We start from the raw sequence: 13,145 nt of genomic DNA on the forward strand, positions 1-13,145 counted from the left end.
GAAATTGGGATAAACCGAGGGCTGGGCAAAAAAGTCGATTTATCAAATTTGGAGCTAAAAAATTGTATTTTATTTTTTTCGGCTTTTTCCGCGTTCTGTTCTACCATCCCTTGTGGGTTTCTGTAGTTGCTGTTGCAATTTTTATTTTAAATTGAATCAAAATGAAAATTTTTCTTGAAAAAAAAATAAAATAAATGTGGAGGCCAAATTGCCCAGCCCTAGATAAACCTGCTCAAATAGCTGCATGCCACCGGAGCTTGTCCTTTATCATTCTCTCACCGCTCTTAACAATCCAGAGTTATCCGCTCTGCTTTTGTCACCCAGGAGAAACTCCTCCAGCTTCATGTGACACACGAAGCCCAATGTGCCATTGAAGCCTCCTCCCAGTCCCCCAGCGACGCTGATGTCAGCCTTAAGACTTCAACCGCATCTTCTCATGGGAAAAAAAAAAAAAAAAAAGGCCAAAATCACAGAGCCCCTCTATGGCCAGGTGCTGCCCCTCCTCCCGGAGGCGAGGGGCTTTTCTTCTCTTTAGAGTGTGGCTCCAAACTTTTTCTCTCCCAGCCTCCTCAAAGAGCAACAACAGGCCCTTGGTCCCTCGGGAGCACAGAGGGGGTAGAGCCCTGATGGGAGAGGGGGCATACGTCACGCCGCCGCACGCACAAGAGGCCAGCCGGTGGGAAAGGGAAAAAAAAAAAACGCACACGGAGAAGCCAAGAAAGGGCGAGAGAAAGAGGAAGAGGAGTCTGCATTTGAAAGGTGCTTTCAGCCTTCAAGACAAGAGCCTTCGCTTTGTAGGGAAACGACAAGGAAAGAAAAAGCACAACAGCACCAAGCGAAGACGAAGGGGGCGCAAAACTTGCCGTGCCTTTTATCAGACTCGGAGGCTGAGGGAATGCGTTTAAAAGCTTTAGGCCTACCCCCCCCCCCCCCCACCCAACACACACCCAAAATAAAAAAAAAAAACCTTTCTACTTCCAAAAAATGGGAAGAAGAAAAAAAAATCAAAGACCTAGCAACCAACTGTGAGACAAGGGGGTTGGGGGCAGGCGTTCCACTGTGATTCACGTTTGAGTTGGGCTCCGTCGTCAGATGTACCTTTGCTTTTTGTCGACGTTGCACACAAGCTGATGGAAGCTCGGTTGCAGGAAAAGAAAAAAATCTAAAGCTTTTTGGAAAGACTGGCAGCTTGGGAAGACTGGACTTGGAGGGGGTCTGTTCATATATATATATATATATATATATATATATCTGTAGTGTGTGTGCATATATATATATATATATATATATATATATATATATATATATATATATATATATATATACATACACACACACTACAGACAGGGAAGGGCTTCACAGAGAAGGAGGAGCCATTAGTGTCACGTCAAACACCTCCCTGCGTGGCCCACTTCAAATGCAGTCTCATTTCATCAGCCACAACCACCACAAGGCCACGGGGTAAACGCAGCCAGCAGATGGAGAATAGGAAGGGTGTGTGTGTGTGTGTGTGTGTGTGTGTGTGTGTGTGTGTGTGTGTGTGTGTGTGTGTGTGTGTGAGTGAGTGAGGGGGGGGGGGGGGGGGGGGGCACCAAACAAGAGCGGGGGAGGGGGATTTTAGGAATAGAAAAGAGGCAACTTGTGATGGAAGCCATTAATGGAGATTATTCTGGAAGTCAGTCCTGACTTGCGGCCAGCCGCTCCAAGGGAGGCGACCCCCCCCCATAAAAGCTGCCGTCAGGAACTTGAACTTCCAAGTCCCAAAGTTGTGAAAATCTTTGGCCCCGTCGGTTGTCTGTGTGTGTCGGCGACAGAATCCTGCAGGCTCCACGTAACAGGTCAGATTTACGGCTGGGTGTAGACACCGTGCCGTACACTAGGGGGGGGGGATCACATGACCTGGATCTCAAATGTTGAGACACGCAGGTCCACCTGCCCACACCACTCACTCAACCTTGCATCCAAAACCCAGATGAGTGCGTGCAGAGTCCACATGAGCGACATCATTAGGTCCTTCCAATCGTAGCTAAAAACACCAGCAATTAAAACTGAACCGCTGATGTGAGAACTTCTGTAAAACCACCACTTCTTTAAAATCCCCATTGTTCCCGCGAGCAATATGGCTCGGCAAAGATTAGATGAAAAGAATTCCAAGCGCAGACTCCCCACTGTTGACACCCGACCCGCATTATCCTGGACCCTGGTTCAGTCGGGGGGGATTTAAAAGACGAACGCTATAAATAACTATCTCACCAGGTATCTTCTCTCATTTGGTTTAATAAATACGACCAAAGCCTAAATGAGGGATGAGCCATAAAATGTCACCTTTGAGGTCAGTTTTGATCATTAATCATTGCGACAGTCTAAAATGTACTTTCACACAGTGTGTTATCCTATAAGCACAGCGGAAAGGTTGGAACTTTGTACCATTGTTGTAGAAGACACATTAAATGTATTTTTACTGCATCTGCCTGGCTGTTAAATTCCTGTATGGATGTATGGAAATAAGAGCAATGCTGTAGCACAAATAAGTACAAATTCCTTTTAGAAATACAAATCTTGAAAGCAAAAAGGGAAAACGATCCATCATCATAAAAAACTGAGGTGAAAACGCCCCCCCCCCCCCCCTCTCTTCTGAGTTATTAGAAGATATTAAGCACCCAGACTTGAATTATTTATACAAGCTGAACCCCGCTAACTCCAAATTGTTCAAAAACATCCAAAGCAGGGGCCCCCTTCCAACCACGGCCAAACCTTCACACACACACACACACACCGCCATCGCTGGGAGAAAGGAGCGAGTGAAGATTTCGAGGAACAAAGTAATGAATGTTTGTTTTCCTGGTAATAATTTATGGTAATTGCATGGTAATGATGTGGTTTTAAATGCTCAAATTGCCCAAAGCGCTTGCGCCCCACTCAGCACATGGGCAACAATGTAAATTGGTTGGAGTTTCTGCTGCTGCAGCAACTTGGCGCTCTCCAAGAGGAAAAAAAAAAAAAACGTGGATTCAGGTATTTCTCGTTCCCCAACAAACATCTTGTCGACGGAGGAGGAATCGTCCCGTTACTTCGCGAAGACGCGCAACCGTGTTCACTGGCCTCACGATCATGTCGGGACCGGCAACACGGAGGCGGCTGTCCGAGGACTCACACTCTCCACCATAAATAAGCCGCCCTGCAATACGACGCCATCGAAAAACATTGGTCCGGCAGACGTAAAAACAATGGTGGACTTTAGACCCGGCAACAAAAAAAAAAAAGCGGGAAGCAGCAGATATCTTCGTTGCCAAAGACTCCCTTGATTTTTTTTCTTTTCTGTTTGCCTACTGCTAACCTGTGTGTGGATGGCTCCTCACACCCCCCCACCCCCTACCCCACAATGTGGTTGGGTCTTCGGTCTGAAGGTTCGGCACGACGTGAACTCTGCACACAAGCAGCAAGAGTGCTAATGGAGCGTGAGCCTCTTGATAGAAGGCAGATGAACAGCAACAAGAGGGACTGTTTACGGCAGCATGTCACTGATGAGAGGATTAGAGTTTGTCGAAAACCGCCAAAGCGACTGGTCACGTATTTCAAAGGGAAATTCACACCGCAGATCAGCACAACGTTATCCTACAGTCGGTGCTCTGGAATGTGGCAGATCCTGTATTTTGGGCTGAATTCAATAGAAGAGTGTTTTTTTTTTTTTTAATTTCTGCTCAAAGTGTCTGGCTCGTGGGTGGAGGAAGTGATTCTCTCTCTCTCTCTCTCTCTCTCTCTCTCTTGTTGGGCTCCAGTTCCTCAAACATGCCGCCTTTGAGGAAGGCATCGCTAACCGAAGAGGCTTAAGGCTCCTCTAAAGCAATTCCAAAGGATTTCCCCACTTGACAACAACAGGCTGCGTTTATGACACTGCCAAAATACAAAACAAGCGTGACCTCCCCAACATCTCTGCTCGGCTCATACCATCCACGCTCGTCGCCAGACTGTCACACGGCAACGCTTTCAACTCCAGGCTTGACGTATCGTCACCCCCCCCCCCCCCCTCCAACGTGAAGAGAAAAGACAAGCCATCCTCAGATCAGTTCACAGGCTGATAACAAAATTTGCTGCCTATGTGAGCAGATGAGGCCGCATCAGCAGTAAACTGGCAACGTGGACACGAACATCTCCATCGGGAACGGAAACACGTCTACTGAAAGATTCTGGTCTGGTGAGACGATCGGGGAAGAAATTTGCAAGTCGAAATGCAAAAGTCGACGGTTCTCTAGATGGGATCAAGTCGAGCTTACAGCACATGTCTAACTACACCTGTGTGAACCATTTGTACACCTGCTGCACGTGGCCAGGGCAAATCTGAACTGCTTTCCAACAAATACAACTTTATTATTTGACAATCTGAAAGATTCCAGGAAGGCTAAGCGACTTTATGGTCATGAGACTAGAAACAGCCGACGTGCACAAGCTGTAGGATCCAGCAAAACTATTGATAAAATAAATAATAAAAAAAAAAAAAAGATTCTCAAGGAGCAGCAGAAACAAAACTACTGCTTGAAGGACATGTACCTGCATTCTGAGAGAGAAAAGAAATGGGAGTAAAGCGACAAGCTACTACAACCTAATGTTTGTTTACAACATGTACAACTTTTAACACCACGAAAATAGTTTAAACCGATAAAAATGCTTGGTGATCGTGGACTTCACGATCCGATCATCGCTGCTCAAAGGTTTGATCGGATTGAAGAAACGTGAGGCTTGTGAACATGAGTGTTTCATGTTGTCACAGAGACAAAGCCAAATATCACAGCATGAGAGAGAGAGAGAGAGGGAGAGAGAGAGAGAGAGGGAGAGAGAGAGAGAGAGAGACTTGAAGAAAAAAAAAACACATTTTCAGTCTGAAAAAAAAATCTAAACATCTCAATTGTCCAAAGAAGTTCACACTCCATGCAAGAAAGTTTGACAAGACTTTAGTGAGTCGCTCACGAGGAATCGTGTGAAAACGTGTGATAAAACAAAGCTCTGGAGACAGAAGAACAGGAGTGTGAGCGTCACTCTGAACGAGAGGAGGTGGCGGTCAGACACTCACCCGTGCGGACAAGCCGCAGCTATTCTTGTGGTGACAGTCCTGCTGCTCGAGGCGGGAGCTCGCGCAGTAGTACTTCTGCTTCACGAGCCAGTCGTCGAGCCCCTTCCTCGCCAGGCAAGCGTTGACTACAAAACTGTCGCCTGGAACGACAAAAAAACCCACGACGTTATTCTCGCGGCGGAGCGGCGACGTCTTTCTCGTTCACGTTTTACCGTCATTTCAAAGAGTCCGTGAAGTGACTCGACAAGCTGGGGGACGACGAAATAAAGGAAATAAAACACAAATAGTATGGGATGGAGAAAGGAGAAAGTGCGCCTACCTTCTGGACTCTCCCTCGGTTTACAAATAGCGGCTTGAGAGGGAGAGGGGGGGAAAAGCACAATGAATCTGTTACTCGAAAGTATCGCAGCGGCGGAACAACTACAGCTGTGATTTTATTTCTCTTACATTCTTCACTCCCGGGGAATAAAAGAAGGCTTACCATGTTTCGAGTGCAGTTTACCCATTTCTATGCATCGGGTTGGAGTTAAAAACCATCAGACGAGTGTAATCCAGAGAGGAAGGGACGGCGGTATCCAGACAGAGCAGCGTCCGTGGAGACTGACTGACTTGACTGACTGACTGAAGCGCTCCGTGTGAGCGGCACCGCGCGACAGACCGGGGAGCGGTGGAGCCCTTTGATCGCGAGCGCGACGTCAAGACACAAAAACACACCAGCAGCCACTTCCTATATGCTCCTTCACAATAAGAGCACAAACCGGAGCGGTCATGTGGTGAAAAGTGCGTGAAAACACAGGTTTTCATTCATACGTACCGTATGCTTTGAGAAAAACATCCTCTTAAGACCGTAAAACATAAACCTCTTTGACATGAATTTAATTGGGACGTTTTCAATAGACCTTTAAACGACAACGTGTAATGTAAAAAAATAATGATAAATGGCTTATGACATATTGATATAGTTGTTTGAAAGACTGGTGAAAAAATAATGGTAACATTTACCTCTTATAAGCCGGAAGCATCTAACATTCTCGATTCGATTTAATTAGAGAATCGAACTTGATAATCCCCACAGGAAGTTCACTCACTTTAGCAAGCTTGACAACTCTCGCTTTCCCGCTCCCGTCAAAAAGGGTCACAATTAATAGATTTTAGCTGATCAAAAGTATAAAGATGCAATTGCAATGTTATGGTCTAATGAAATGAATTTACGAAATGAATGCTATTAGGGTTCTTTATTATTGTCATCACCTCCTCTGGAAAAATAAAATACATTGTAAAGAGCCTCTGATCTCGCAGAATACTATAATGCTTTTAGATACTTTATTTTAGACTTTCATGACTTCCACATAGTCTAGTTGATGAAAATAAAAATGGGAATTTTTCAGTGTATGTGTAATTAATCAACAGACTGAAGTTCCACTCTTTGAACAAAATAGTTTGGAGAGGAAATACGGGGGGGGGGATTCTCTGTTTTGTTCTAACTTTTAAAGACAGCAGTTATATTAATAGAATTATGAATTTGTAACTACAATAAAGCCAAGCTGATGTTTTTCTTCACATTGTAGTTTAAGGATCATTTGTTATGACCAGCAGACATGTGAATAATTAAATATTTTAGATTGTGTAGGTGATAGCTGTAGTATTTCTGACAACTAAGCTGATTAATATAATTATTCATGAATTTATTTTATGTGCTGACCATGAGAAATATATAAAGTGTTATGTATAAAACAGCCTTAATAGGGGTTTCCTGGTCTAATGTGGAAGAAAGGACCACAAACACTGTAAACAGATTACCTGCCAATAAAGAAAACAAATTCATAAAGAAATTAATCACTAACCTATGGTTTATTTAGAGTTAGCAATTGAAATGAAGAGTATGTATCAGAGGCGAATTATTGGAAATACACTATGTGCAGTTTGTATAATGTTCTATTTGAGTGAGATAAGAATAAGCAAAATATTAAGCTTTTAAAAAATGGTAGCTGGGTTCACAGGACTCAATGGAAAGCTCCATGAAACATCACTCAGCAGCAACTAAAAGATCATCTATATAATTTAGAAAGAACATCTTTGTCACAGCATGAAGTGAGTGTTTGTATTCCCTCTTGATCAACAACTCCCTGTTCATTTGAATAATAAACCTGCAGTTATCCCCTAATATGTGCTTCCTCATCAAGGCAAAATCATGCTGTATGTGTCTCTGCCTGCCTGTTTGGGGTTTCTGTCATAAGAAAAAGGGTCTCATTGGACAGAGGCAGCAGATGAAGGCGAACCAAGATTCTTTTGATGTCTTCAAAAAGAAGCCACTGTGCTATTTGGCTGCCAGTAGCTCACTGTGACAGTAATATAACACACAGTGGGTGACATCTTATGAGAAAGCAACAGTAAAAGTCCAGACATTCTCTTGAGTCCAGAAATTCTTAGCATTGCAAAACCAAACTGACACCAATCACATTGTTTTTTTTAAACAGTAATGTATTCTCTCTTAATCAAACCCATATACTGTATAATGAGAGCTGTGTAATTGGCAACATCTTTCTTTTTCTCGGGAGTGAATCAAAACTGAAACTGTCCAGTAATGTTCTAAGTGTTTATTTGTTGGTTAAAAAAAATCAAAATCAAAAAAAGACTTGAAGCAAGCTTTCTTCTTGCATCAGCCTGCTCGAGAAGAAGGGACACCTGATAATGTTGTCATGGATTAAGTTTACACGTCCTGTAAAACAAACAAATACACAATCTAATAACACATGTGGTGCAATTAAAATTCAATTATACCTGCTTGAGTTTAAATACAGGCATGCGACTGTTTTTACAAAAACTAGTGTACATTGAAATGTAACCGGATGAGTTATGTGGGAGAAATAATGACAAGAAGCAAGTGGGTGATGTGCTATAATTCAGTTTTATGAATGAACGTTTCACCTGACACCCCACCCTGCACTTACATACATATGAATAATACACACTCTGAATCAAAAGGGTTGTTTGTGTGTGTGTGTGTGTGTGTGTGTGTGTGTGTGTGTGTGTGTGTGTGTGTGTGTGTGTGTGTGTGTGTGTGTGTGTGTGTGTGTGTGCGTGTGATGTTTATTCGAATGCTGAATTTCTATTTTCAGTCTTTGCTTGTCATTTCTGCGTCATGGTGTATTTTCCTTTTTATGTCTAAAACAGGGGGAGCTCTGTTTCATTTTAAGACATAAAATGAGATGTGCCTTGACGCTGAAATGCTCTAAATGCGCTCTAAATTACCACTGGCCCCTGCTGTCAGGAAGTCGAAACTATGTTTCAGAGTACAGTCCAGGTTTTTATTGTACAAATATGTCAGCAAATTAGCAAGTAGAGGTCACAAAAGTAGTACCTTCAGATGGCACAGCCGAGAAGACAACACAATTTTGCTTTGTGCACACTTCACATCTTGGTCTTTCTTCTTTAACCCAACTGAGAATATTACAGGATTTCTAAAACTGTGGCAAAAACAAAGAAACTAATACAAAAAAAAAACGTCACAGAAGAGTTGAAGCCGAGTGAAAGTGTTGCCTTTTTAAAACTGCTGAAGCAAAACAAGAGAGACATAAAGTACAGCCTCAGTGTCACGTTTTATCAGCATCACCAACTTCTTTCTTATTTTTTTGTTATATTATTCAGAAATATGACTCAACTACAGTAACTTGATAATTCCACTTTATAAATTAGTCAAAAAGAAATTAACTTATTTGAAAAGTAAGTCATTAATTCATTTGAACAGTCCATCTGAATAAAATCAATTGGAACAGTGTGCAAATAGTTGTTCTATTGTAGATGTGTGATGTTTGTTGGCAGAGTCCAAGATGCTGACAGGAAGTTTGAGAGAAAAACGCAATCTTTATTGGCAATGTCATTCCAAAAACATAAAAGACTGATACCAAAAGCAAGGTGGGAACACTGATGGACATTAAGGGCAACAGATAAACGGAACACAAAGATCACAGGACAGATCACGAAACACAGGGACGAACGCGACGCCGACAATGCCGAGGACGGTGCATAAGTGCACGCTGTGAGTCCAGAACAAAGCATCACTGACAACAATCAGAGGTGTGGCTAATCAACAGGAAGGACGGGCCAAGTATCGACAAAGGAATGGGAAGTGAAGAGGATACAGGCGTTACATGAGGAGAGAATGTAAAGAGGGAACCATTGATCAGGAAACAATAACACGGACATGGAACACTAAGCGACAACCTGAAATATGAGGAACCACGAGGGAAACCATATGAAAACAAGGAAACAAAACAGCCATCACTGTCGTGTTGCTGCAACACATTACAGTAATAAACACTGCGTCAATTATCACACACTTTGAAGATGATGGTACACGCACTTTGTTTTTTGCCTTTTTGAGTTAATCAGGTTTTATTCAAGTCCAGGAATACAATTTTGAGGATTCATGCAGAAACACATTTCTTTATGTATAACAAGAAAAAACAGGAAAACAACAAGCAGCTCAGCTCAGTTTAGTTTAGTTTATTTGTTTATTTTTCAGGGACCATGAACAGAAAACATTAATCTTAAAGAAAAGATGGTCTGTATCAGATCGAGCCGTAGCCACTTTCTATCTGCAGTCCCTGAGCAGGAACACAATATTATAATACGTATTACGAGTATAACCTACAATGAACATTAATAACATTGGCAATAACCATTCAAATTTAGCATATGGTTTCATAAAATTCATACAGAATACAAAACAAAATATTGTGCAATAGATTATACAAACAACACAACAAGCGGGAACACAACATTACGATACACATTATAAATATAACCAACAGTAAAATTAGTAACATTATCATTAACATCAGTAATAACCATTAAGATTCATCACCTGGATTCCTAAAAGACACACAGAATGCTAAAATACATGAAACAACAATGCAACTGGCAATTTAAAAAGACTGATAGCTGAGATAAACGACAACAGAAAGTATGCAGACAGGGTTTATTAAACTATTAAAGCAGCTCACACTTACTTAGAGTCACAAATACATCACGGGAACTTTGTTAAAAAAATGTCTTGACTGAATATAAGGCCACTAAACTTCAGTAATTGAAACTGCATTTGAATCTTTTGTGTTGTATAGTAGTAATTAATAACTCGCTAGTCCATTACTGTTAGAAGTGGCAGTGTTAATCACACTTCACAATTTAACATCCCAAACACTGGCTGGAAGTTCCCAAAGGCAAACCAATACTGCCAAACGGCATAGAGGGCTGTATGAACAGACACAACCCAGTCCGACATACTTTCACCTATTAACAATTTAGAGTCACACGTTCATCCAATATGCTTTTCATTAAACAATATGGCCACCGATGCAGAGGAAGAACATGCACACTGCACAGAGACAGGCCATATCAGCCTGCAAACCTGAGTAACTAACATTCTTGCATTGCTGACTATTCCTACTTCTTCCCACCTGCTGGACTGTACTTGTTCATGCGAATACATTTGTTGGTCAATGTTTGTATTTTTTGGCTTAGAGCAACAGCTATGCTTGTACTTTTCGAAACTGGAGTCCCATCAAATAAAGGTGTCTTTCATCACAATGAGATCTCACAAGCAGAAGGATGGATTTAAGATTCCTTCTGTAACCTTCCAACTGATCTCCGTCCCCAGGATAGGGTGTGAAAATGCTGCAGGTAGCCAGCGAGAAATCAATAACCAGGTGATGGCTGAACAAGGAACCACCTAGAAAGAATGGACAGCTGGGGTAAAGGAATCATACAAACTGGAAAGGCTGACCTTCTCCCTGAAAATCTATGGTAATAGGGCCGAGAAGTTGAAATGGTTTGTTGTTTGTACGAGAGAAAATGATATAGGATAGTGCACCCTGTAATGTGATGTTTAATGCCAATTAATGTTGTGAGACTCACAGTAAGTTTCTCTGGAAACTCACAATCTGTTATCGTAGCTTACAAACTTTTTTTTTTTTATCACTTTCTGCCTCTGTCTTGTTAGTGAAATATTATTTTTTTGCTTGTCTTCCTTTCTTTCTGATACACCATCATTTATTTCCATCAGTGACCTGATTGTTCTGTTATTTTCAATTTATATGCCTTGTTACCATTTATAAAACTTTCAAACTTTTGCCCTTGATAATAAAGTTTAAAAAAAAAAAAGATTCCTTTCAAAGTTAATGATTGAACAACGATTGCTTTCCTGTTGTCTTCGGTATCAGTGGGCTCCGTTCACAATGAAAGCATTGTATGACATTTAAACAGCCCTCACTTCCAATAGCATCATTCTCAAAGCAATGGCAGATGTCAGCACTCATTTGTACAATAGATATTGGGCAATGAGGACCACCATCAACTCCTTATATGCACAGCGGACTCTAATGTCTTTGGCAAAGGCACCTTAATTATTTGGCAACTTTCTGGAAAAGATCATTTGATCTATACCTACTTTATTATTAATGCTACTTTATTGTCAATGCTACTGTGTTTGATTAATCAAATCAAACTCAACTCAAGCAGGGTTCTGCTGCCTTGCCCTTGATGGCTTGGCTAATTAGCTCGTGGCTAATAGGTAGCCACAAAGACCAGATAAAGGGCCTTTTTCTCTACTTCTTCCTCACTAAGTCTTCCTCAATACTCCACGTCTGCCCGCGACATATTTTCTGTCTTTTTCTTTCTGCATCTGACTCTTCTGATTCGCGTCACTCGCTTTGCTTATTTACTACCCAGGACGCATTGCACACTACAACACGTCTTCTCACCCCGCCCACTCGAACAATCGTTTGTAAACGAACTGAGACCCAGCTTTTCAAGGGGACCATAGATCTCTTGTTTGCTCCGGTTCCGACTTGGTGGGCGTTTTCACGTCGCCCAAACGAAATGGTTTTCACAGAAGAGAACTGCCGTCCGGATCAAACAGGGGAATGTGAACACGCCCTAATTTAGTTGATCCCCCTACTCTGTGACTATTGCAGAATAAATTATAACATGCACGTTACTATGAGTTTCTCTGATTTGCTTGAGTGGGAACATGATGGGATGAGTGATGTCATGTGGGGTTAAATATCTAGGCACTGCACTCAGTCACTACTGGACGGGCTCTGGTTCCTAATGACGAGGTTACTGCAAAATGTCACCACTAGTATTCAGAGTATTTTGCTTTGTGGGAAGAAGAATCAGACATGTGTCATCTTCAGTGGCATCAAAAAGGCTGAAACAACGTTCTCTTTGTGACACCATTCTTTGATGTTCATCAGGATAATCATCATCTGCTTGGTTCACTTTGCAGTGTTTCTTAACATTGGACTTTCACAATTTCCACACCACGTTCATAGCAAAGGTTTTATTTATCTTGCTTTGTTTTTTTTAATGATTTTCCATTGTGTTTCTCGAGTGTTCAAGTCCCTCATTATTTCATGTGTTGTGTCATACCATGTCTCTTTATATTATTGGTCAGTTTTCCAGGTCATAGATTATGAGTCTAGTTTTTAAACTTTTAGCCTGTCTTCACTATTTCTAGTTTATGCCAGGTCGTAATTTCCAATGAAAGCAGGGTGTTAATTGACCTACCTGGTTAAATAAAAGTTTAATTATCCTAAATCATTTCTGTTTATGAGAATCACAGTTTTTTTTCTGCAATGTGGGAGTTTAATATAAAAACTGGTTACCAAAAAAAGAAGAAATTAAGATTAAAATCCATGGTTGAGCAGCTAAGAGCCACATGAACTATCTGCACACAAGATATCTAGGTTGGGATGCCATGCGGCAATGCTAAGTTCAAAAATGTATTTTTGACCTCAATTTTCTGAGAAAGATCAGGGACATCTTTGGGGATGACTCTCGATGCTGGACACATGTCCCCACAGCAGTCCTCCGGTTACATTTCTACTAGTCAGTGGTTTCCGCATCCTGACTCTATCATCACATGTTTTACCAAGAGGAATCAGGCTCCTCTTTGAACTAGTCTGCCACAGACACACAGATGAGCTTGTTATTATAGCAACTCGCCTGAATTTGCTGGGAAAAGAAGCCCTGTCCCTCTGACACACTTCCTGTCCTTTGAAGAGGCCAACGGAGA

General features: G+C 41.7%; 1 protein-coding gene across 1 annotated transcript in view; it reads right to left on the minus strand.

Annotated features, from left to right (window-relative positions):
• The window catches only part of nkd1 (NKD inhibitor of WNT signaling pathway 1), a gene marked incomplete at its 5' end in the record, with an annotated part of 103,481 nt that overhangs the window by 26,785 nt on the left and 63,551 nt on the right, over positions 1 to 13,145 (minus strand). Inside the window, 3 exons of the mRNA XM_080520439.1 lie at positions 5,069 to 5,208; positions 5,388 to 5,455; positions 5,678 to 5,743. Coding sequence (XP_080376565.1) covers positions 5,069 to 5,208; positions 5,388 to 5,455; positions 5,678 to 5,743 — 274 coding nt within the window. The remainder of the gene's footprint in view (positions 1 to 5,068; positions 5,209 to 5,387; positions 5,456 to 5,677; positions 5,744 to 13,145) is intronic.

This window comes from Blennius ocellaris (assembly GCF_963422515.1).
Source record: "Blennius ocellaris genome assembly, chromosome: 1".
NCBI lineage: Eukaryota > Metazoa > Chordata > Actinopteri > Blenniiformes > Blenniidae > Blennius > Blennius ocellaris.